Here is a 23,115-nt window from a genome sequence, read left to right on the forward strand (position 1 = left end):
AGATACTGCTATAGAAGGATTCCATAAGGAAGATACTATGGATATGAATTTAAAACTTTATTCCCATCTGAAACCTTATTTTAAGCATCAAGAGGATGAAATCCAACCAGAAATAAAGCAAACAATGGATATAAGATTGAATAAAGACTGCTTTGAAAACATCAAATATAGTCTAGAAGGATTAAATATGAGTCCAATCATCAGAAAAACATAAGAAATACTCATAACTACAATAATGACACCAAAACATTAGCTGGGAATGGGATTGATTAAATATGACCTGGTATAATTCTTGTAATTAGCTAAAAACTAGATCAATACATCAGCAAAGAATATAACCACAAATTTCCAACCCTCCTTTTGCTTTAAGATCAACCAATAAATCCAAAACCAATTGCAAAAATTACCTCAAATCGATTTTGGTTAGCCGCAATCCACGATCTCAACCACAAATGTAATGCCAACTAATTTTCGGTACATTAAAGTTTTGATTTCAGTCGAAACGAAGAGCAGAAGAACTTGCCTTGCCCGGAGTCTGGGGTAATGGTTTTTGGTTAGGATTTGATTAGTTTTTGGAGTGCCGTGCCGGCTAGATGTTGGCTGGAGAGTTCATTCAACCAATGCGAGCGGTTCTTTTGAAATGTGTTAAATAAATTTGGGAAACTTCCGCTCTGGGATTGGCCACACTTTTACCAAGTCCCACCCCGGTGGGGCGGTGGTGTCTCTGTCTCTTCCATCAATTGCAAAATCATTTTGTTAATTTGCTGGCAATTATAATGCATTTGATTGAGTGAGTCTGGCCGAGAGAGACTTTCACCCATTCAAGTGGTGGCAATGTATACAAATGACTCGGCTCCTTCTCGGCCGCATCGAATCGAAATGATTTGAGTATTTGTGCTCTCGGCTTGTGTCACAGTCTCAGTTTTGACACCTGGCACCTCTGTCTTTGGGGGAATCTCTGTGTGTAGGTGTTGTTTGTCTTCGAACACGATCCGATTTCTTTCTTTCTGTTTCTGTTTTGTTAAGCTTCCTCTTTTGGGGGACTATCTTGGCCTCAATTTGCATAATTTATGTAATTTCTGCTCATTTTTTGTTGCCCCATAAATAAACCACACACAACACTTTTTGTTTGGCTATTTTTCGTTTTTGTTTGGGTTTTTTTGTTGCTGTATTTTTTTTTGGCTGTGTTTATCTAACAATTTGATGGTTAATTTCTAACAATTTCACTTAAATATTTACGATATGAATTTATGATCGGCGGCATCACGTAGCTCTGAATGGCACGAGCATGAGATCTGTGAAATAATCTCTTGATTGAAATTCGAGACAATTATTAAGTGCTAAAGATATGGGGAGTGTAGCTTAGATATATGTACCTATTCATTATGAATATTATACATTTGTTAAGGTTCAATGATCATTAGGAAAAAGCGCAGTAAAATATATTTTAATACGTTGATTTTAATGGTTTTTTGTGTATTTTATTTATATTTATTTTATACGTTTTTTGTGTCTTTCTTTCGTTTTTCTTGAACCAAAAACTTTCTACTTTTTCCAAGATATATTTATGTCTGTTTTTACTAATCCATTACGGGTTGTTCTTAGAGTTAATTATTGCATAGAGTTTGGGAAAACTACTTTCTAAGTAGATCTGTATGGAATGAATAATTAAATTGTGGAAAGAAGAACTCACTAATTTGTATGTACTATTAAAGAAGATCTACCAGATATATTTTCGATAAATATATATGTTATTAGTACCCTATAATTAGGTGGTTAGGATAATACTTTGACTGTTTTTAGTTTAATAATATTATAATTAACACTTTATTATAATATTATTATTATATTACTAGGGCTCGAGTCCCCTGCACACTCGCTTCACCTGTGAGCCAACCCCGGTTAAGAAAAATGTGTACTGACCCATCCAAATTTCGTACTCCTCCTAATGAGACTTTATTTGGGTTAAAAACTAGCCTTATTTCCAGATCTTTCGCTGCCTAATCGACTAACAGTTGAACAGTTCCCGTGTTCTTTTCTTAAACAAAGCCATTGCTCTGTTGCCTGCTTCCCAGCACAACCGCTAAACACTTTAGAAGGTCGGTCTTCACTCTGGCTGTTGTCACATTTTCTCCCCAAAGAAGTTGACAACAACTTAATTTCCAAAAAGCATTTTCGTATGACCTTGTTCCCACAAAACACGGTGCCACCAAAAAGCAAAAGAGAAAAACTCCCATCCAGAAACCACAGAAAGAGACACCAAGAATGAGTCCGAAAGAGAGAGAGAGAGAGGCAGCGAGAAATAAAAATTCAAATCAAAGTTTGAGCTTAATTTACGGCCTGTAGTAGCGAGAGATTTCATTTGATTTGTGCAACCGGGACACGTACCGATGATCGCTACTCAGAGAGCTGCACCCACGTTCCTGAGACCCTTGTTCCCTCATGCCACTAGACCCCGCATTTCCATTTCCATTCCACAATCCACAATCCCTCCCATGCCGTCTGAAGCCGTTGATTAAACGCCCACCTACTTTCGTCATACCCTCTGAATGTGGATGGGTCTGGTCTCTCCTCCGAATACCTACATATCTCTCTTCGTATATCTTTCCGTCTGTCTAACTCGTCTTATCATCTGGAATTGCCAGTTTGCCTGACTGTCGGCCATTCATTCATTCATTTGCTGGGACATGAGTACGAGTACGAGTACGGGTGTATTCTTAAGTGGCACTTTGTTGGGTTGCCGGTGCTGCTGCTGCGCATGCGCTGAGGCGTGTCCAGTTCTCATCTTCGATGCAGACGCGTCATTCTATCTCTCATTCCCGTTTTTAATCATCTTTTTTTTCTGGCTGTTGTGCCACTTCCCTGCGAATTTGGCACACACTCAAATCGAGCCGTCTCTCCAGTCACTCTTGCAATGTGTCTGTCGCAATAAAAGATACGTTGTTTTTTTTTTTGCCGGTTTTACTACCTCTTAACACGCCCTCTTGGAGACTCCTCTCTATGTGGCTGCTGCTGCGGTTCTCCAAGTCATATTTTTTACTCCTATTTAATGGCTTTTTTCATACATTTTGTAATGCAAATTTTATGCATCGTAAATGGGTTGGAAACGGTGGGATGACATGGAGAAATGTCTGTTTAAAAATGATGGGAAATTATTAAAGTATATTTAGAATTTTCAATCACACTTTGGGATGGATAAAAAAGGGTGGGGAAACTTTATATACAGCTTGAAACTTTTCCGGCTGCCTCAGTAAGATTATACTCTCAATAATTATTGGAAAACAGCTTCCAGAAACACTTGCAATTCATTACAAATGTTTATAAACAATCAAAAATCAGCCTTGTTCTCCATTTCAGTTTCGAAAAATGTGTGTTCAAGGGGTAATTGATATAAGGGCGGATACTTCTGTCAGTAAACATTGGACTATAGTTTCATTACAGACCTCAGGGAATACAAAGCTATTCCATTCTCTAATGTTTAGTTTCAAGCATTTTTGGCATTAAAAGGCAGATTTTAAGTGTCATGGGCACATTTTTGTTTTGAAAATACCTAATACCTAATTCCATTCCATCATTTGTAACCTATAAATTCATACTTCTCTAACATTCCTAACCTATAAAATCTATTAAATAATGGAATCTGTGGATATTATGTCATTTCCCATATAAGTATATTCCTCCATTTTAAAGAATCATAATCGATTGACACCTGTAAAATCATAACGCTCTCACCTTCAACTTTTAACTCTTTACAAAAGCTTTTATTAGAACGCATTAAAACTTGTTCTCTGGCAGACATATATAAAACAAAGCCGTACAGAATTATGACTTATAGTCACAAATACAGATGGACGTGTATTTTATTTGTACGTATAACAGAATGTGTTTATAGATCGACTGCAAAATTGGAATTTTTGCATAATGACAACGACTACGACAACGTCAATGCCTCCACAATTTCGTTCGAGTTCGAGTGACTTTATAAACACAAATCGAGCGCGACAATCGATTCGAATCTCTGGCAACAAGTTTTGCGGTTTTCCCACGAACTTCTGCTGATGTTTGCTCAAGTGATTTAGCGTTTCGTCGTTTCGTCGAGATCTCTATATATTTCTCTCCTTTTCTGTTTGTCTCTGTCTAAAATGTCACCACATACACTGCGAGAAATATGTCTGTATGTATGTACACTGGTTTGGAAGTGGATTGGCACACTTTTCGCGAAGCCGCTCACTCGATAAAACAGGAATCAAAACATAATTACACAAGTTTGAAAATGCAAAAATTAAGATTGTTAGCAAATTATTAGACCAAAACCAAGTGCCGGACGCAAGAGCGAAAATATTACACTAAGCTACATAATTGAGGAAGGTTTACTTATCTCCCATGGGGTGTCCCTATATACCATTTATAGGGAATACCATTTATAAAAAAGCATAAAATATAATAAATAATTAACGCCTCACTAAAACCTAAAGAAATAATCAAAAATCTATAGAGATCTGAATAATCGTGGCTGTAGAACTGCATTCCAGAAGAAATTCCTCTCTCGTAGACCCAAACAGTGAACCCCAGAAATCATAAGAAAAACATAAAAAAATCCCCAAAACATTCCATAATTAATTCCATTCTCAAATACCCAAAAAAAGGGGTTGTCCAGTGCAATTCCGCCGCAAGGTTGCTGCAACGGCATAGCGACTCCCAGCAAAGCATTTCATTAGAGCAGAAAATCAGAAAAATATGAATTATAATGAGCAACAAAGAAACTACAGAAAAAGCTTACAAATTTGCATAAACAAAAACGAAACAAAAGTGAAACAGTAGGCGTGGCGCGTGGCCAATGAAAAATAAAGAGAGAGAAAAAATAGCGATACTCCACAGATCAATTAATGTGCATTGAGAGACCCACCTAAGTCGTAAGTTGTAGGATTGCCAGACATTTCATGGCATTCACTTTTTGCGGTTACTTCCTGCTTGCCGCTACGGTTCCTCCTCCCCCCACTGTTGAAAGTTGGGAAAACTTTAGGGAACAACCCTATGCACACAGTGTCTCTGAGAGATTGAGACACTGAGAGACTGAGAATTGTGTTTATTGCAATTCACGAATTTCGCAAATGATGCCCCAAAGAGACACCAAAAAAACAAAAAAGTGAAGAAAGACCCACCAAAATGTATGTATTTGCAATTGTGTTAAGAGTTTTTGGTACTCTGTAATTGAAGAGGAGTGTTTGTGGTTTCTGTACAGACGAAAGGAAGGGCATCATTAGGAGAGCCAATCTTTAGAGCAGTTGTGGTGTCTACAATTGAAAAGGTGGTCTTCCCATGTTGAGCAAGGCTATATATTCAGCTATTATCAACCGATCTGCCCAAATTCATACGATGTCGATAGTTATTGAAAGCAAGAATATGTGAAATGGTTTCCTAATTTGAGAGAACATCCTCTATTAAATAAAATTTTAATTTAAAATTTAAATTTAAATAAAATTTCTTTTCTTCTCCATGATAGATAATTTTCTTACATCAGTATTTCCCCACTACTATGTATCTTCTAGTCGATGAACAAAAAACCCGAGTTATTTATTTTATTGTTCTGCTGTTTGTAGGAGTTTTTGGTTTCCCACTAAATTTAAAAGTCTATTGCGATTGCGATTGTGATTGCAATTGCAGAGTAGCGTCACCTCATCCCCCAATCTCTCAGACTCCCAGACTTTTGCGAAAACTGAATGTTAATGAATCTGAAAATGTGCTCTGTTGTTCGTGGTTGAGGCTGACTTTAGTTGCCCGCGAATCAAATGGAGATTCATTCGTCTCCCTGAGTCACAGAGTGGATGGAAAGTGAAAGTCCATTAGACATCTGGAGTGGTGTGCAAAAACAGACCAGAGCCAAGCGAATGGGTTGCCTTTTGTTCGAATCTGGTGCGTTTCACACGCAAGTTTATTACACTTTCAACTTTGACTCGTACGCGCAAAAAACAAAAAAAAAACTATAATCCCAAGTGAAAAAAACGTAACGAAAATTTGAAATGAATTCGGGGCGAGTTACATGACAGCTCCAGCGAAAGGTGTGAAAAGTTTGGAGGTTTACTTGGAGACTGGGAGAATGGCGTGAACTCAGGATGGAGACTAAACGAAGCTTACGAGAGGCTTAGGCAGAGTATTGCTCTGAAAGTGCACTTCGAAAGTCATTAGTTTTAAACCATAGTGAGTGTTTTAGGGGTCTTAGCAGCCTTTTTAGTTTAGGACTAACATAACATCCAATGAAGGGGAATAAGCTGGAATCTACACAACAACTCCCATTTGTTTTTATACCCGGTATTCAAAGCGTATCCACAATTTTAAAGATATAATAAAACCGGAAATGCAGAATGGATCCCTAGGAATGATTATATCGACAGGATAGCATTCAATGAGTTGCGATACGATCATTTTTCTAGCCAGAATGAACAAAACAAATGGAAACCATCTACAAGTCGTTTATTTGAACACCTGGTTTTCGAGTGCCGTGATTCCAAAGGTTTTCCTTATTGATTGAACTACCATCCTTTGTTGAACACCTTTTCAAAGAGTTTTTCAGTGCACTCTGCAGACCCTTTATATTGTTGGCCTAGACCCCGTTTATCTCTGATTGCATTCGTCACAATGTCCAAAGAGCCTTCTCTAGATTGTGGGCCCAAACGAAAACCTTAAGCCAGTGACATTGTAAGCGATAAGGTCTTATCGCTGACCAGACCAGCAGTGATTGTTGTCGCCCCCAAAAAACAGAAGACAAAATGTTTTCCTTCGTGTTTTATGCAAACAAATCAACGGGCAGTGACGATCAGTTTGATTTGACAGTTTGGCGTGGAATGGTGGGGCGTAACCTGGCAGCTCTTCAAATGCGGTAAGAGATCATTGAAAAAATGATGCGGGGATTACGCGCGAGCGGACTTTTTTCCCATTTTCGAAATATTTATTTATGGGTTGGCGATTTATGGGCGATTCGCGACTGCAATCGCGCACGACGCTGCCGGCGCTGCGACGCTGCGTTGAAAAAATATGAACAAATTGTAAATAAAATCAGAAACAAAAGAATTATGATCGTGTGTCGCCGAGTATCGCTGACGCCTCCTCCCGAATGAGTCTCTGAGTCTGAGTCTTTTTTGTGTGTGTTTTGCTGGTACTCAAACGTACCCCAGACTCTGCTGCGGTCGGTCGGTCGGGGCGGTGGTTAGCAGAGCGGTCGGTTGAGTGGATCGTTGGTGTCGCGCGCGCTTACTTTTAGCACATTTACCGCTTAAACAGTCGCCCGTTAGCACATGTACTAAAAAGCACGAAGCACACGGAAAAATTGGCAACAAGATTACAGAGCCCCCCGTTAGAACGAGGCACCCACCGCGTACCGCAGCGGACGACTCTCTAGTACCCGGCGATAGCCATACGACTACGACGTGCCGCTGTTTTGGGTTTTTTTTTTAACGCGTTAAGAGAATGGCCTTATCACACACGGCCACGGCACCGCACGATTATTATATTTTGGTTCACTATTATAACATTTTTCAGTGTGTTTTTGTGTGCACTCCACGATAACCATACCCTATATAAAATATATATACATAAATATATTCATACGACATTTGACTCTTGGCTGTAATTGCACATTGAGCTAAATACGAAATTCAGTTAGTGCCTTGGTGTTAAAAACGGTTTAGGTTTTTAGCACAACGTTTAAGGGATTACAACAAACGATCGAGCAGTTTTTCAACGACCACAGGTGAGCAGAGATCGGTTCCATTGAAGGTTCTACGGAAAGGGTGCGGCCTGCACATTGGTAATTAAGAAAGTTGACATTTGTGTACACGCCCCGAGAAAAGATAAGGTTCTTTGAACTGGCAGCGGACTGCAAAAATAATGGATAGTTATTCGATTCGATTTATGGGCGAACCCTCTATATATATCCTAAAAGACTACTAGGGATGTGGGTGGTAAAATTATTCAATTGGGGGTTCAATTACGTGATCTAAATCGTTTATGCTTTAAAGGAAAAGAGTTACACTGAAATGTGGTACAATTTCAAATACAGGGGATAAAATGAAATAATTTTGAAAATACATTCTTCTATTTTGTATTGCGTGATTTATATTGAATGTTCTTAAAAGGAAATGACGTTCGAAACGTCTGAAGACTGGGGAAACCCTTGAAACCAACCACTGGGAGGTGCAATGAATATGAAATGCACTAAAAGAGTAAAGGATAGAATTGATGAGTTTTGTAAACCAATGGTAGATTTTTATGAATATTTGATTTAGTTAAATGTATACACAGTAATAGCAGTCTTAGAAAGTGTTTTAATACCTTAACTACGACTATTACTTAAAAGTAAAGGCATTTATTATCTATTTTTCAATAACATTTACCTTTTCCCCATACATGTACTAAAAAAATGTATTTGAAAAGATTAATTTATTTGCAAAATCAGCACTTCCCTTCCTTTGTTTTACATGAACTTCAACTGAAATTTCACAAATGCAATTTCTTCATTACTCAAGGTTTATTTTGCGCCAAAACTATTGTAAAAGCTGTGTGCTAAATGTGCTAATTCCACCTAAAGACCCTCCATGTGTACACATGTACATATATGTATATTTACTTGCCTATTTAGGCATATTACGAAGAATATCGCAACGTAGAGCCCCCTTGGATATGCAATTGTACGACAGAGTGACTCATCGGACAGGCCGAAAGCAAGCGTTTTCCGCACATACATATATCCAATATTTCATTTGAGCTTTTTTTGTGTTTCTGCTGTGTTGTGTTTATGAAAGGCCATACCGAAAAGCCCAACGGGCAAGAAATTGAACAAAACCCGAAACGAAACCAAAATAAACAGAGGATCGTATCGGATCGGAGCGGATCGGGGATCTGTGTGTAAAAATGATCGTACAATGCGTGGCCATGCGGCTAAGAGGGTGAGCGTTGGCCATCGGAGGCGAAACGGAAAGAGGGGCAAAATAAAACCATTTATAACTGCATATTTTTGTGGCATATGGGGCAGGCGGCACGGGGCACATGAACTCGTGGAACTTTTGCAATTACTCGTAAGATCAACGGCGGCTTGGTGCGGGCCAAGAAAGCCAGATGGCTACGGCCCCATAGTTTTCCCCCCAAGATTTCCGCAATGATCTCTCTCCATCTCTCTCTCTCTCTGTAGTTTTTTACCTATCTTATAAAATAATTTATGCTTTTCTAAGAACATTCTCTCCGGCCTGAGGCCCTTCTATCGGAGCGTAGCCGAATGTGGTGTGCGGTGGTTGAGGTCTTCTTTTTGGTTGGGGTTTTTTAAGCATTTTATTTATAGAGGAGTCTGAATGTGACGCATTTCGTTTAACGTTGGCATGTGAACTTTTTTATTTTTTGTTTTGTTTATCTCTCTCGTAGGTTTTTTTTTTATTCGAAGCGAAATGTGAATGACTTGTGTGCTGGTACAAGTGACAATGTTTCAATTGATCAAAGCCCTGAGAGGAGAAGAGTGTCTCTCATTATACAGACTATCGAAGGTAGAGCACACCTTATGTCATCAGGGAAAAGAGTCTCTTTCGTTTAGTTACAGATCTTTCAAGGTATAAGTGATCTTATTTGGACATTGACGTGCAATGATTGGACTGTCAATTGGGCCAAGCGATACAAAGCAGAAGCTTGTTATACGCGAATCTCCGGTAGAAATGCTGCATTGACCGAGGAGCGCTGCTGCATGGCGCTGGAACATGCGGGAGGGGATAGAATCAAGAGAAGTGCATCAGAGAGGGCACACCCTTAAATCATACCAAAAGGCTTTCTCCTTCTTCCGATCCTTAAAGCTATAGCTCCTCTTATATCATGTCCAAAGTATCTCCTATTCCACCGGTCTTCGAGGGTATATCACAATCATAGACCATGCCTGGCTCTTGCTTTTGTTCATGTATTTTTCTGCAGGCTCCAAAGTTCAACTCCGATGGCGGGGGGCTTAGTCGTTCCACCTCTTGATGGATGCGTTGAGCAAAGCCCAAAAGCAAACAACTTCCGATTTATAATTATCTGTGTGCCACCATATACAGGGTGTCTTGTCGGTCGATTTGTCAGTAATTTTCCTAAAAAACATTGTAGTTCTCCGTATCTTATCGGTGGGTATAAATTTTACAATTAATATTTTTGTTTGCAGAATCTACTATAGCATGTACTAAACAGGAAAAAAATACATAGTCGCTTGCTCTTGTCTGGTATATCTCGTCGTATAAGTACTCCATATATCTCTATCTCTGTATAAGCACTCCATATAGACATGAAGGCATAGTCTTGGGCGATAAGCCAACAGATAAATGATTGATGTCACGCTCTTGAGGCACTTTTCTCTGCTGCTTCTGATGACACCCCTTTCTTTCGTCTTTTGTGTTTCTTGGACAGCTGTCAAAGTTTTTGTTTACATGCCAAAACATCTAAATATGGTAGCATCTCATCTGCATGATTAATTAGAGTGATATTTCTTGCACATACCAGACAGCTATGACACAGACAGACAGACACGCGTGGGGGAAAGTGGCGCGAAGAAAGTGAAAACTGTTTCCTCAAAGGGAAGCAGAAAAGGAAGGAGAGAAATGAATGCGTTCTAAACTACTGCTAAAGTGTTAGATGAAAACATTCAGCTGTTGTTGTCGTCAGTGGGTTTCCGTATTCTGGATTTACCAAAGGGATTTGTTTACGCGTGGGGTGGGGTGCTAAGTATGTGTACTAAATGTGTTTAGACCCATAAATCAGCCACAGATCAAAGCAACGAATGTGTGAAGGCGCTACTTTTTGGTATCAAATTGTCTTCTAGTGTTTGATTTTGACTTAATTTATGAAATGGGTTTAGATAATTTTCTAAAGGCGTTTCATATGAATTTTTAATGTTTAGGGTACCAAATTTTGTGGTCTATGGAAGTTTAGAGCTAAACTAAAATAGTTAGACAACTAGTTTGGTGATCTAAAGGACAATGGAATGGTAAATTTGACTCATAATTTACTACAGGGTCTTATAAAACACCGTTATGTAATAATAATCTCTTTTGAATTAACTTATAGCTCTTAAGCTCTGTACTAAATGGGTTTCCCAGCGGTCTAAATGATTAGTTTATCTATATAGTACCTTTCTAAGCTTAAAACAGCTGTACTTAAAGTCTTTCCCAAAGATCTAATTGATTATTCGTGCATGCTCTGCCCTGTAAAGGGAAATACTAAGTTTTTATTACCTTTTAAGAAGCTAAAACTATGAATAAAAGTTACAGCCACTTTTAATCATCACACCCACACATTTCTATCCAAATCCATGACTCTACCGCCTTGGAATAAATGGAAAAGCTGGAGAGTTGCATTTACCCTATTCGTGGCACCTGTGAAGCGTTGAATGCACCGCCCCTAGAGGCCGCCATGTGGGTGCCTTTAATTGCAGCCTCCCTGCCTCCATGTGCCCCTGCCTCAACCAAATGCTAATAAGCATTTCTGTAATAGTACTCGCGCTCGTATGCCTTGCACATGGAAAAAATTATAAATATAAATCACAAATAGCTCCCCGGAACACCCCGCCAGCTGCACGGCGATCCAATGGGCATTCGAGTGGGGCAACAACAGCACTCGTAGGAAAATTGCAAAAATCTCAAATTGTTTTGCACAAATATTGCCTCCAGTTGCAATTTTACAGTTTATAGATTTTTGCATTTCAGGCAGATCTTTGTTGTAGTATTAATGCTGATAACCCAGATTCCACATTGATTTCGAATCCCATTTCAATGTCAGAAGGGCGGGGGCCACGTCTGGAGGCTGGGAGCTTAAATTATGCCCCAAATGTAAACAGGGGCACAGCACTGCACGGCAGAACACAACAAATATTTGCGCCAACGTCACTGGGGCATCCGTGTGTGTACCCGTACGCGTATTTATTTCACAATTCCGAGCTATGTAAACTTGAGGGGATATTTATAAACACATTTCACAACACAATCCAAGCTGAAAAAGGCTGAAAAGTTTCTTTAAAGAAACATTTCAATTGAAATCCAATGCCCGGTCATGATATGCTGCCACTGCAATGCCAAGAGGAGGAGGCAAGAGATTGGGCTGTCCAATCGATTAAGTAGATTATCCCCTGCATTAAAGTACAATTTAAAAATAGTTCTTGGTCCATCGAAGCACTTGCATTAATGATAGAAGCCATTACGTAGAGAGAAAAATCCATTAGAACTTGAGGAAAATCGTTTAGTACTAAGTTTCAAAGGTCTAAATACTTTCAAATTAGATAATTAATGAGCACTGATGTTTCAAAGCACAAGTATCTGCCATGAAATATCTGAGATGAAAGGTTATTGGCCAAGAAAAGAACTTGGATCAATGCGAGAGCTACAAAGTAGATTCTAAACACATTTAGATCTTTGGGAAAATCATTTAGTACGAGGTCTCAAAGCTTTAAATACTTTCAAGTCAGATAATTAATGAGTTCTGATGTTTTAGAACGCCATGTAGGGGACCAATTAGTCACTATTCGAGTTGTACAGAAGTTTGATGTCTAAATAGGATAATTAGGGGTATTTTGAGTGTTTAAAAGGTGCCTGAAATCTACAGAAAAAAGTCTAAGTGATGTTTTCAGTCCAGACTTCATGTTAAATGTGTTCTAAATAAGTTCTAAGGAATTTAAAACATTATAAATATGATAATTATGGAATATTTTGGGCATTTAGAAGCTTTAATATCCTTTCAGAGGCATATACAAACTTTAGAAAAGTGTCTGAGTTATTTAGTCCCGATTTCAAGATTTAAGTGTGCTAACGTATTCTAAAAAGCTGAATTGCTTAAAATAATAAAGTGTAGGTTTATGTGGAGATTTAAGAAATACAATATAACTCTTTAAGGTTTTTGAAAATATCGTAAATATTATTTAATAGAATTAACATTGTTTTTGGTGGCTATTGTTGTCCCAACTTGTATTCCTTAGCTCATATTCCCATATGACTCTCAATTCTTATCGCAAAAAATTGAACTAATGTATTTTCTCCCCACCCTTCTCTGTTTTCTGTTTGGTTACAGATATCGTTTTCGCTTATCGAAAATAGAACAAAATTCTGTACTCGAATGCTGCCACCGAATTGCAGAGACCGCAAAGAACAAAGCAACTGCAAAGGCAACACGAATGGAAATGGAAGGTGCTCTAAAACAACGCTCCAGATGCACTCACACTCACACCCCGATTCACATTCGCATTCGCATTCACTGAAGAGAAACTGACCAAAAGGCGAACAACCGTCGAACGAGAGAAGCAGAAGCGGTAGCTACAGAATATAAGACACGAACCGATGTGATACTTGGGACTACAAAGAACTAAATTGCATTGCATCAAACGATATATATATTAAGCAACGTATTGAAATTGACAAAGACTTGAGTGCTAGGAGGACTTGCCAAAAAAACACTGAAGCAGACCCTCGGAAAAAATGGAGCACCTCGATCTGGCGGGTTATCTGAGTAATACACCCACAACATGGAACAGTTTGGGCAACAGTTTCGAGCAGCAAGGTAAGGAGAAGGGGCATCGGAGAAGAGGAGCAGAGGAATGCCTGCCTTTGGGTCAGCCGTCTGTGTCTGTCTGCACTGAATGCCCTGCCATTATGGACTTTATTAATAAATTGCATAATTAAGCGGCATGAATAATGCCGCAGTGGAGCAGATAAGATCAAGAGCTGCAGCTAAATGGAATCGGATGACAGACAGATGCAGTGGCAGTGGCAGAAGGCAGTGGCAGGGATAGGGCAAAGGCAAAGGCGCAGGCATAGGGATAGGAACTGAGAGAGTCTGTGCCTCTTTTGTGGCAGTCTGACAGATTGTCGTTTGGTTTCTTGGTTCTTGGTTTTAGTTTTGTTGTAGGCACAGCTGGAGATGGTTCTTCCACCCATGAAGATGCGCAAATGGCAGGCACTGATGCTAAGTGGGCACTGAAACACAGAAGATGCGGCCAGACAATTAACTTATCTTTTTTCTGCATCTTTCAGATGCCATTTACTTGTCGAATTCCCGGCAAATGCTGGAGCCCATCATGGAGGAGACCAGCGAGGATGAGGAGCATGCACAAAACAGTTGGAATGGCTATCACGAGCAGCAGCAGCAGCATCGTGGCTCCACTGGCCATTGCGGTGGTGGCTTCTGGAGCTCCACAGAGTCGGAAACGGGTTCCGTAATACGCATCGAAGTGACAAAAGGTAAGCAAAATGATTACAAAAATCGCTTCGAACGGAAATAATCAATTAAATATCTTTCAGATATCGATGCAATTTCCGAAAGAGACTTTGCCTGCCCGCCCAAGCGACCCAGACGCTGCCAGGAGCCCGACCAGCCGCACAGTCTGGAGGATGGTGTGCAAATGCGACTACATCGTCGCTATGATGCAGAATCGCACAACAGTCTGGAGAGATTCCTGGCCCTGGAGGCCTGTGCCAGGGATAGCTACGGCAGTCAGGGCCAGAGGAGCAGCACGGGAAGTCGTCGGGGGGGGATCTTTGACGATTATTACTCCGACAATGATTCGTTCCACTCGCTGTCGCGCAGCTCCTCTCTGGTGCAGTTTGAGTCCCTGGAGCGGCAGCTGACGTTGCAGGAACAGCACCAGAGCATGAACAGCCTGGGCAACAGTTCGCCGTCGCTCTTCAACTGCGAAATGGGAGCCAGTGCCAGTGCCAGCGACAGTAATCCCGAGAGCAGGCGGGGATCAGCCACCTCCCTGTCGCTGATGAAGCGCTACGAGTCCAGCGATGGACGCCTGCATCAGACGTATTTCGAGCTCAACAAACTGAACTTTGAAGAGCAGCAGCGGGAGCTGTTCGCGAAGAACCTCCTCCAAGCGGAAATTAAGTCGGATTCCGAGTCGAGCACCAGCTCCTCGAGCGACAGCAGCGGCCACAGCCTCCTGAGCTCCTGCCAAGGCAGCGGAGTGGCCAGTGGCAAGCAGGACGGTGGTGCCGCACGGCGTATACCACTCAATTCGGCGGAAAATCTCTCCGAGGATTCCGGCTACTGTGAGCCGAGCACATTGCGACGCGAGAAATCTAAATCCATACCAAAGAATTTCGACAAGCTGTGCGAGGAGGAGGAGGAGCTGCTGCTGGAGGAGTCTGCAACCGTCGTGCCACATTCCAAAAACTCCAATGGCGGACATGATTTGTGTCAGACGAAAATAGAGCAGACTACGACGGAGGCTACTACGCCAGCAGCAGCGGCAGCAGCAATGTCTATGCCCATGCCTCTCTCTCCGTCGTCGTCTATTAATAGCAGTACGGAGAGAGCATCATCAGCATCGCCATCGCCACTGCCCTCGCCACTGGCATCGCCCAGCGGATCATCGGCAGCCTCATCGTCGTCCGCCGCCTCGTTCACTTGGCTGCGCAACAGTTTGCCCGACATACGCGAGCCGCGAGGTTCATCGTCATCGCCAACGTCCGCCACGAGTCGCCACCGCCACATCAACGCCGCCATCGATCCGTCGCCGTCGTCGTCGTCGTCTACGTCGTCCAAGTGTTTTCCAGCGGAAAACGATATACACGGCTACGTGCTGGCCAGCAGCGGAAATCCACGTTGCAGTCGGAGTAGCCGCAGCAGCAGCAGCAGCTCCTCCTCCTCCGCAGACTGCTCCCCTGTCCTTGGGGCCACCTCCCTGCCCAACGAGCTGCAGCAATTGGGGCGCCGACGAACGCGTACGCGCCACAATCGTCCCGCGCCACGGAATTGCCACAGCAACAGCAGCGGCGGTAACAGCTCCAGCGAGGACTACGACTTGGAGGAGGAAGAGCGTCGCGACGACTTCTTCCTGGACTTTTGTCAGCAGCCCAGGATTCGCAGGAGCTGCAGCTGGAACGTTGGCAAGAGGGGACTGGGAGGAGGCGCTCCATCTTCTGCTGCGGCAGCATCCACCGGTGCGGGTTACATGAACGCCAGCTATCAGAACCTTACGCTCTTGGATTACACGGATACACAGCCAGAGGTGGGAGATTTGCAGAGGAACTCCAAGAGAAGTCAACCCGCAGAAGAGCCCTTGGAACACAGCCAACCCTTGGACATGTCTGACAGGAGCAGTCAACCCTTGGAGATGTCCAATCGAAGCAGTCTATCCGGCGGGGACTACGAGCAGATCATCTGCAAGGGGAACTTCCTGTTGGATGAGCTGAGCAAAATCTACGACAAGAACGTGTCCATTCTGAATGACAGACCAGCAACAGCAGGAGCGGAGGATCAGGTGGATAGCAGTCATAAATTGGAGGCAGAGGAACCGCCCCAGGTGCAGCATGTCCAACTGACCATAAGGAAGCCGCCTCCACGCCAGAAAAAAGTCAGTGGAGAGACCCAGCCCACCACCACGCCCACGCCCAAACAGAGACCCAACCTGCCGCCCGCGGCTGTCTTGAGTTTCTCGAGTTTTGGCAAGACCTTCGATCAGGATCCCACAAATCTGCGCACCTCCTATGCGCAGTCGCTGGAGCAGTGCAATTTCGATGCCCAGGAAATGAGTCCCACAAAGGTGCCGCCGCCCAGGGCGCTGCCCAAGAGACGCTTCCAGTCCCAGGCGGCGGCGGCCAAGCAGAAGAGCCTCGTCAGCAGCACGCCCAATCTCTCTGCCTTCGACAACAGCAACGGGGAGACGGAGGATGACATCTACGTGAGCAGTGCTCACACATCGATGCACCAGCTGCCGCAGTCGGCGAATCAACCCAAACCTTTGGGCATTCTACTGCCTGCGGGCTCCCGGAACTCCTTCAGCAAGGAGGTGAGCTTCTGTCCGGTGGTGAGCAAGTACTGCTGGCAGGAGCAGTCCTCGGAGGAGCCACAGGAGGATCCAGGACTCGGCAGCGACACTCCCGGGCACTCTGACGACGATGATGAGCTAATGGACAATGTGGACGCCACTGTAATGCACAACACCAAAGAGAATGAGAACATAGCAGCGCGCTACAATCAAGAGCAGCAGAAAAGAGAAACGCAACCGCAAGAGAGTGTGGTAGTTGAAGTGAGTATCGAGCTGGAAGAGAGAGCAACAGCAGAAGAGCCAGCAACAGCCGAAGAGAGTTTGGCGACGATCGCCACGGCAGAGAGCGATGCCGAAGAGAGCGATGACAACAACGAAAACATCGCAAACATCGCAGCCGCTGCTGCTGCTGCCGCTGCCGAAGCCGATTCGGAGCCCCGACACGAGCCCGTTTCAAATTCTGGAAACGAGACTGCATTCATTCACGAACAACGCGCCGTCGCGCAATCATCGCAATCGACACCGTTATCGACATCGACATTGGCTTCCAGCTCACCCTCGCCATCGCACTCTTTGCCATTCTCCGCCAGTCGTGATACCGCGCCCCCTCAGCGTCCCCTGAGCCTGCATCTGCCGATCCTCAGTGAACCGCCCACGAACCGCGCCCACCACATACTCTACGCCTCCCAGCAGCTGTTGCAACGCTACGACGAGGAGGAGCCGCACGAGCGCGAGGATCGCCGCCAAATGGCACCCCCCGCCAGTGGTACAGTGGAGTCCCCCACAAAACAAAAGGGTGGAAAGTCGCCGGGAAAAACAGACGACAAGCACCCGAGCTCCAAGAGTTTCCTCTCCAGATTCGCCAATGGCCTGCGCTTCTCCCTGAGGCGCAAAAAGAAGCAACAACAGCAGCAGCAGCAACTCGAACAGAAGCCTCCGCTGACAAAGGCAGCGCCCGTGAAGGCCACCAAACAACAGAGCAACGGAAAGTCGGCGGACTTCATACACATACCCCTGAAGCCGCCAAGGAGTGCATCGTCCAATGTCCAGACCTTGGACGACAGCAACGCCTCTGAGGCCAGCACCGCGAGTGTGCACAGTGGTTCGACTCTGGCCAAGACATCCACATTGCAGAAGGTGGTTACCGGCAAGCCGCCGCTGCCCAAACAGCCGCCCAGATTGACGCATGCGCCTCCGCCAACGGTGCCAGCAAGTGCTACCCATGCCTATGCATCGGAGGCTTTGCTCAGCGCCGAGCGGGAACAGTATCGCGAGTTTGCGGACCAGTTGTCGGCGGGCATGCAAGCGGCGAGGATGCGGGACACCGAGTCGCCCTCGCGGGCCACCGTTGCCCAAAAGACGCAAATGTTCAATCAGCTGGGAGCCGGCTCCAGCGCCGGTGCCGGTGCCGGTGCCGGAATGCGCCCCACAATGGTCACTGCCGTGCCCGTGCAAGTATCCCCCGTGCTGGACGATGAGGATGGATCCGGCAAAATGGGTCTGATTGAGACGAATCTGGACACCCACGAGACGGTCATCTCGGGCAAAACCCGCTCCCTAATGGACATCACCTGCAATCCATTGAGCCAGCCCCACAAGCGGTATCTGGTGAAGCGTCTGAATGTCACCAGTGCCACCTACGACGTGGATGATGATGACCTCCTCGATGGGGATGTGGTGGTCAATGGACACCATATCAAATCCTCGCCAGCTGCCGGCGGTGTACAGATTGCATCCGTCAGGAGACCGCACAAGAGCATGGAGTTTCTGTTGGATAAAGAGAATCAAAGGAATGTTTTGGTGAGTACCACAAATCCACTCCCTCTTCCACTCCCACTGGCCGGCCCTCCCTTTTTTGTGGGTGGTGGCAAACTATTTCGTATTCGGATTCGTAGTTTTTATGCCTTTTGTCTGGCATTCCAGTCAGCAGCAGAAGCAGAAGCAGCAGCAGCATTATCATCCCTTAGTGGTGTAACGCGCAGTATTTGGGGCATGCCGCTCCCATCTTTTGGTTTGGGGGAAATCTTTTGTTTTGAAGGGGTTTATCAGCTGAAAGAAGTTTTTTGTGGCTAAAAATTATGTAGATAGTATTTTCACCGACTTTTTACCATCAAATAATTTCTCAAATTGAGAATCCTATAGGAAAAATATAATATTTTTAGCAGTTATTATATTTTTATTATTATTGGTCCAAGTGAATTATTATGTGAATTATTTCCATCGAAAATGCTTTAATTTCATCAAATTTTGATTGTTTGGTGTTTTTTTTAATCAATTAACGGCTCAAATCGTTAAAAGTCAACAGCTTTGATTAGATAAGTATTAATTCGTATAGGAATAGGGTATTTGTACTTTTTTATGTTCTCTGTCTTCTTTTTTCTTCCTATAAGAATACATATCTCTTGTAAAATAATTCTATCTTTATTTCAAAGCTTATGCCTAATCCCCAACTACTGCCATTCTAAATTTTGACTCTGAATTTCCATTCCTTTAAGAGCACTTCCAATTCGTTGGATGTTCCTTTCGTTTCGTTTTGCCCCCGATTACCGCTGTCACTGTGTGTTTTCCTTTCTGTTTTTCTTTGTCTCTTGCCTCGTGTTTCTCTGTGGAAAGGCACGAAAAAATTATGCAAACGATGCAATCTTTCTCGGGAAGCGCGCTGCTGCTCCCAAAGTTTGTTCCCGTTTCCGCTCGAACGGCGACAATGGGCGACTTTGATCTTGTCTTTCGGGGGGGGACATTATGGATGTTAATTGATTTGGTGGGCCCAACACCCCCGACGCCCCCAAGTGCTCAATGAACTGTGACAACTTTAATGCACGTACCATTTTCTTTCTTTCCGTCTTTGCGCCTTCCGCTTTCTTCTGAGTCTGTGACCCCAAATGGAAGAAGGATACTCCTACCCTGTGCTCTATCATCATCAGAACTGCTATAACCATTATCCTTTCAACCCTGCGGGTGGCTCTGTCTAAGCGGCTTACCGCTGACTGAGTTTTAAAGCGGCCAGGCCTTTACTCTCGTGATGTTATTCTTTATTTTTGATTTATTAGGCGACACATTCCATTCCACACTGTGTGCCTGCCTTCCCCCTCCCTATCCTCCATAATCCTTGGGCATAAATCAATGGGTGATGTTGTTTTTCTCGCCTCTCAGCCTCAGAGCCGCCTCACATTTTCCTCAATTTTCTTGGGTGCTTGGTGCGTTTTTATGGCTCCTACAAATTACTTGCGCGATGATGCCCCGGCGATGCTGGGCTGCTTGCCACAGAGACAATGACCACTTGACCTTAGTTTTCGTAATATGTGTGTGTGTGTGTGTGAATGCCCCCGAGTCGTGTCCGTGCCCCACCACGCCCTTACGCTTCTAGATGATGGCCTTTGTTTTCCGGGGCTCTCACATTTTTTCTGCCTGTTTTTCTCTCTCATTACGTTAATTGAGTCGATGGAACTGTGGAACGATGGGCGTTGGGGCATTGGGGCGACGGGCGATGGCTTTTGTTTAATAACGAGAGGAAAAAGCCCTACAGTTTTGGTCAAAAGTTTGTTGGGTTTCTTTTACTTTTGCGGATAGTCCGTGGATGGCGGATGGGCGGGAGACCCAATTAACTCGATGTTTACTTGGCACTTTTTTGCTCGACTCTGACCCATTAACATCGTGGCTTAAAGAGCCAGCTGGTTTTGGCCAACAGCGGCTTGGTGAGAAGGGAAGTCTGCGGATGTTGTCTTGAAATTTGTGTTTAATTATAGTTTCAATTTAAATTTCAGTCAAGGCTTCGCCTTGGGAAAGATTTAAGGCAGAAATTGGCCTAGGAAGCCATTCTTTCTTTTTTCCTTTCTTGTTTTTGATGAGTTTTGATTATTCAAAATTTTGTTTCCATCCTAAAAGATTTTTTAGGAAAAGAAGAAAGAACTTCTGATGTATGAGGCCATATTAAACATATAGAAAAAGTTATCTAATTTAATTATATATATTTTTTGTATACCTTGGAAATTTCTCAAATTTAATTAAATTTTTTTTTTTTGTTGACATAAAATTGGGAAATATATTTTTTGTGGTTTTTATGGTGGCCCCTGTCTGCTAGCATTTTTATGTAAGATACGCATCTATGTTGAGCTTTTCGTTTATGTTTTCCACTCACGTACACAGATATTTTTGTAGAAATCGCCTGTTCGTGATTAATAAATATAATTAATAATGTCATACAATAAACAAAAAACTTTCTGGGGCCGCAAAAGGTGTTGTAATGGACAATGCTGAAACTTTGAATAAAGAAAGAAAGAGAGGAAGAGTAAAAGTTGTAGAGAGGGTAGAGAAAATGAGACATACATGAGGGCAGTGTGAATTTCCACATCTACTGGAACCCTAGAAGGGCATTCGAAAGTCGACTGCATTGAACTTTTGTTATGTACCTCTCCCAGTTTTTTTCTGTCTGCTCTGCTCCATCGTCTGCCTTGCCTTGTAAAATAGAAACAGAAAAACTATTAAGCTGCGCCTTCTTTTTCTTTTTTCGTCTGAGCTGCTTCTCTTCTTGGTTTTCATTTGAATTCGAATGCGAGTTGGTCTTGCACTTGGGTTTGGACTCCCTCCTACGTCTCGCTGTCTTCTCTCCCACTTAATGCCAAAACTTTCGCCTTGATTTCCGCTCAAATCCAAAAACTATTTCAATCCCATGAAAACTGGAGATTGCTCCGAGCTCTGTCTTCTGTCTGCTGCCTGGTGTCTGCTCTTGCGGAAATTTGTCGCTGCTGCGCCCGACAGTTGTCATGTGAATAATAATACTACAAAAAATAATTACGGGAGCAAGTACGAGAAAAAGAAAGCAGAGCCAAAGAAAAGAAATGATGATGATGGTGGTGGGCCCCCCAGCATACAGCAGATAAACTTTAATTAAATTTTTCATTATTTTCACATGTAATGTAAACAAATCCAATGTCTGCTCTTCCGATAAGAAACAGAGTCCCGGAGAACAGCAGATTGTTTGTGTGAGTAATCCCTCTCCTGTCTGGCCGGGTCTGTGGGTGGGAGAGGGACAGGGACAGGGGGGTAAAGTGTGCCACTTGCTGTGGACAAAAGCTTATAGGATGTAACTCGTACAGGGTACTGGGTACAGGGTAGATTGAAGGAGCCACAGAAGTAAATGGTAGATACATATACTCGTATACAGAACATATGCACCAAAATACCCTATAGGGTATCGCATAGTCTATATTCTGGCATAGCGTAAACATTCTTACACGTTCCTTTTGGTCACTCCTCCTCCCACTCCCATTCCAGACCATATTCGGCCCCCAACTAACAACAAAAAGAAAGCATAAAAGCAACAAAAAGCGTAAACCAACAAACTACGTCTCTATTTATTTGCTTATCTTTTCTTGTACATTTTCATGTTTTGATGATAAGAAACACCGAGCGCCGATGACAGCCGGCGACATTACTAATACTAACACTAAAGTTCAAGCTAGCGGTGCTTCTTCCTCTCTGCGTCTCCGTCTCCGTCTCCCCCTTTACCCACTCTCCAAATTAGTTTCTAATGTGCTTTAAGCAAACGGTGCTTTCTTTCAATTGTTTTTTGTGCGTTTGGATTTGTTTTTCTCTGTGCTCCTCAAATATTTGTTGTCGGAATTCTTGATTCTCATTCAGTTTATGGCCCGCCGGCGTTGTAAATCCAAAGGGAAGAGGCGAATGAGTGGGGACCGCTTGGAGGTGTGCCAAAATGCAATTAAAGAAAAGAGCAGCTTGCAGAGGAGAGTAATCCTAAGAGTTTTCTTAACAGAACTAATTGCTTGATCTACTGCAGTAGAATGCGCTTGGTTCCTCAGGGCTTACTCCAGCTCAAAGTGCATGAATAAAAAGGTGCAGCGCATTTCCTCAGGGCACTTGCATGCCCGATCTGCTGTAACACAAGCCTCACCTGCATTTGCTTAGGCCGAACCTTATACAAATAGACCTTCTTCAGAAGCATGCTCTGATTGTGATTCAGCTGTCCATTCTTCGCTCTCTTGCTGCGAATTGAGAAGGGGATAAAAGGTGGATCATTCTAAAGAGAGTGCTCCTAATGTAAAGGCGTCTATGTATGAGCATGCGCCCTTAACAGAGTTATTAGATGAGAGCTGCCAACAGAGCTGTTAACACTACTCAGGTAATGTAAAAGATCCCAATTCTGTTAGATCAGCTCGCTCTCTTCTGCTGGTGTGGTTACAACTCTCTTATGCTCCAGCGCTCTCTTTGATTTACACTCTCTGTTTCGTGGCTGTTTCGATGTTTTTCGTGGTTTTACCTGTTTCCTTTTGGCTTATCTCTATAGATGGACTGTTTTTGAGGAACCGCCTAAACAATTTCTTTGCCATTTTTGT

At 43.3% G+C, this 23,115-nt stretch overlaps 1 protein-coding gene across 5 annotated transcripts in view; it reads left to right on the forward strand.

Annotated features, from left to right (window-relative positions):
* Window positions 1–13,062: 13,062 nt before the first annotated feature.
* Window positions 13,063–23,115, forward strand: part of LOC6593647 (mucin-17) — a 38,440-nt gene continuing 28,387 nt past the window's right edge. For all 5 annotated transcript variants that reach the window (XR_003408766.1, XM_026988795.1, XM_026988796.1 and 2 more), the window contains exons 1-3: window positions 13,063–13,548; window positions 14,022–14,228; window positions 14,289–18,562. Coding sequence is in view for 4 of the 5 variants with exons in the window: in XM_026988795.1 (XP_026844596.1) it covers window positions 13,467–13,548; window positions 14,022–14,228; window positions 14,289–18,562 (4,563 nt within the window). In the remaining variant the exon portion in view is untranslated. The remainder of the gene's footprint in view (window positions 13,549–14,021; window positions 14,229–14,288; window positions 18,563–23,115) is intronic.

The sequence above is a fragment of the Drosophila persimilis genome, unplaced genomic scaffold (genome assembly GCF_003286085.1).
Source record: "Drosophila persimilis strain 14011-0111.01,24,50 unplaced genomic scaffold, DperRS2 tig00000191-arrow-pilon, whole genome shotgun sequence".
Classification (NCBI taxonomy): Eukaryota; Metazoa; Arthropoda; class Insecta; order Diptera; family Drosophilidae; genus Drosophila; species Drosophila persimilis.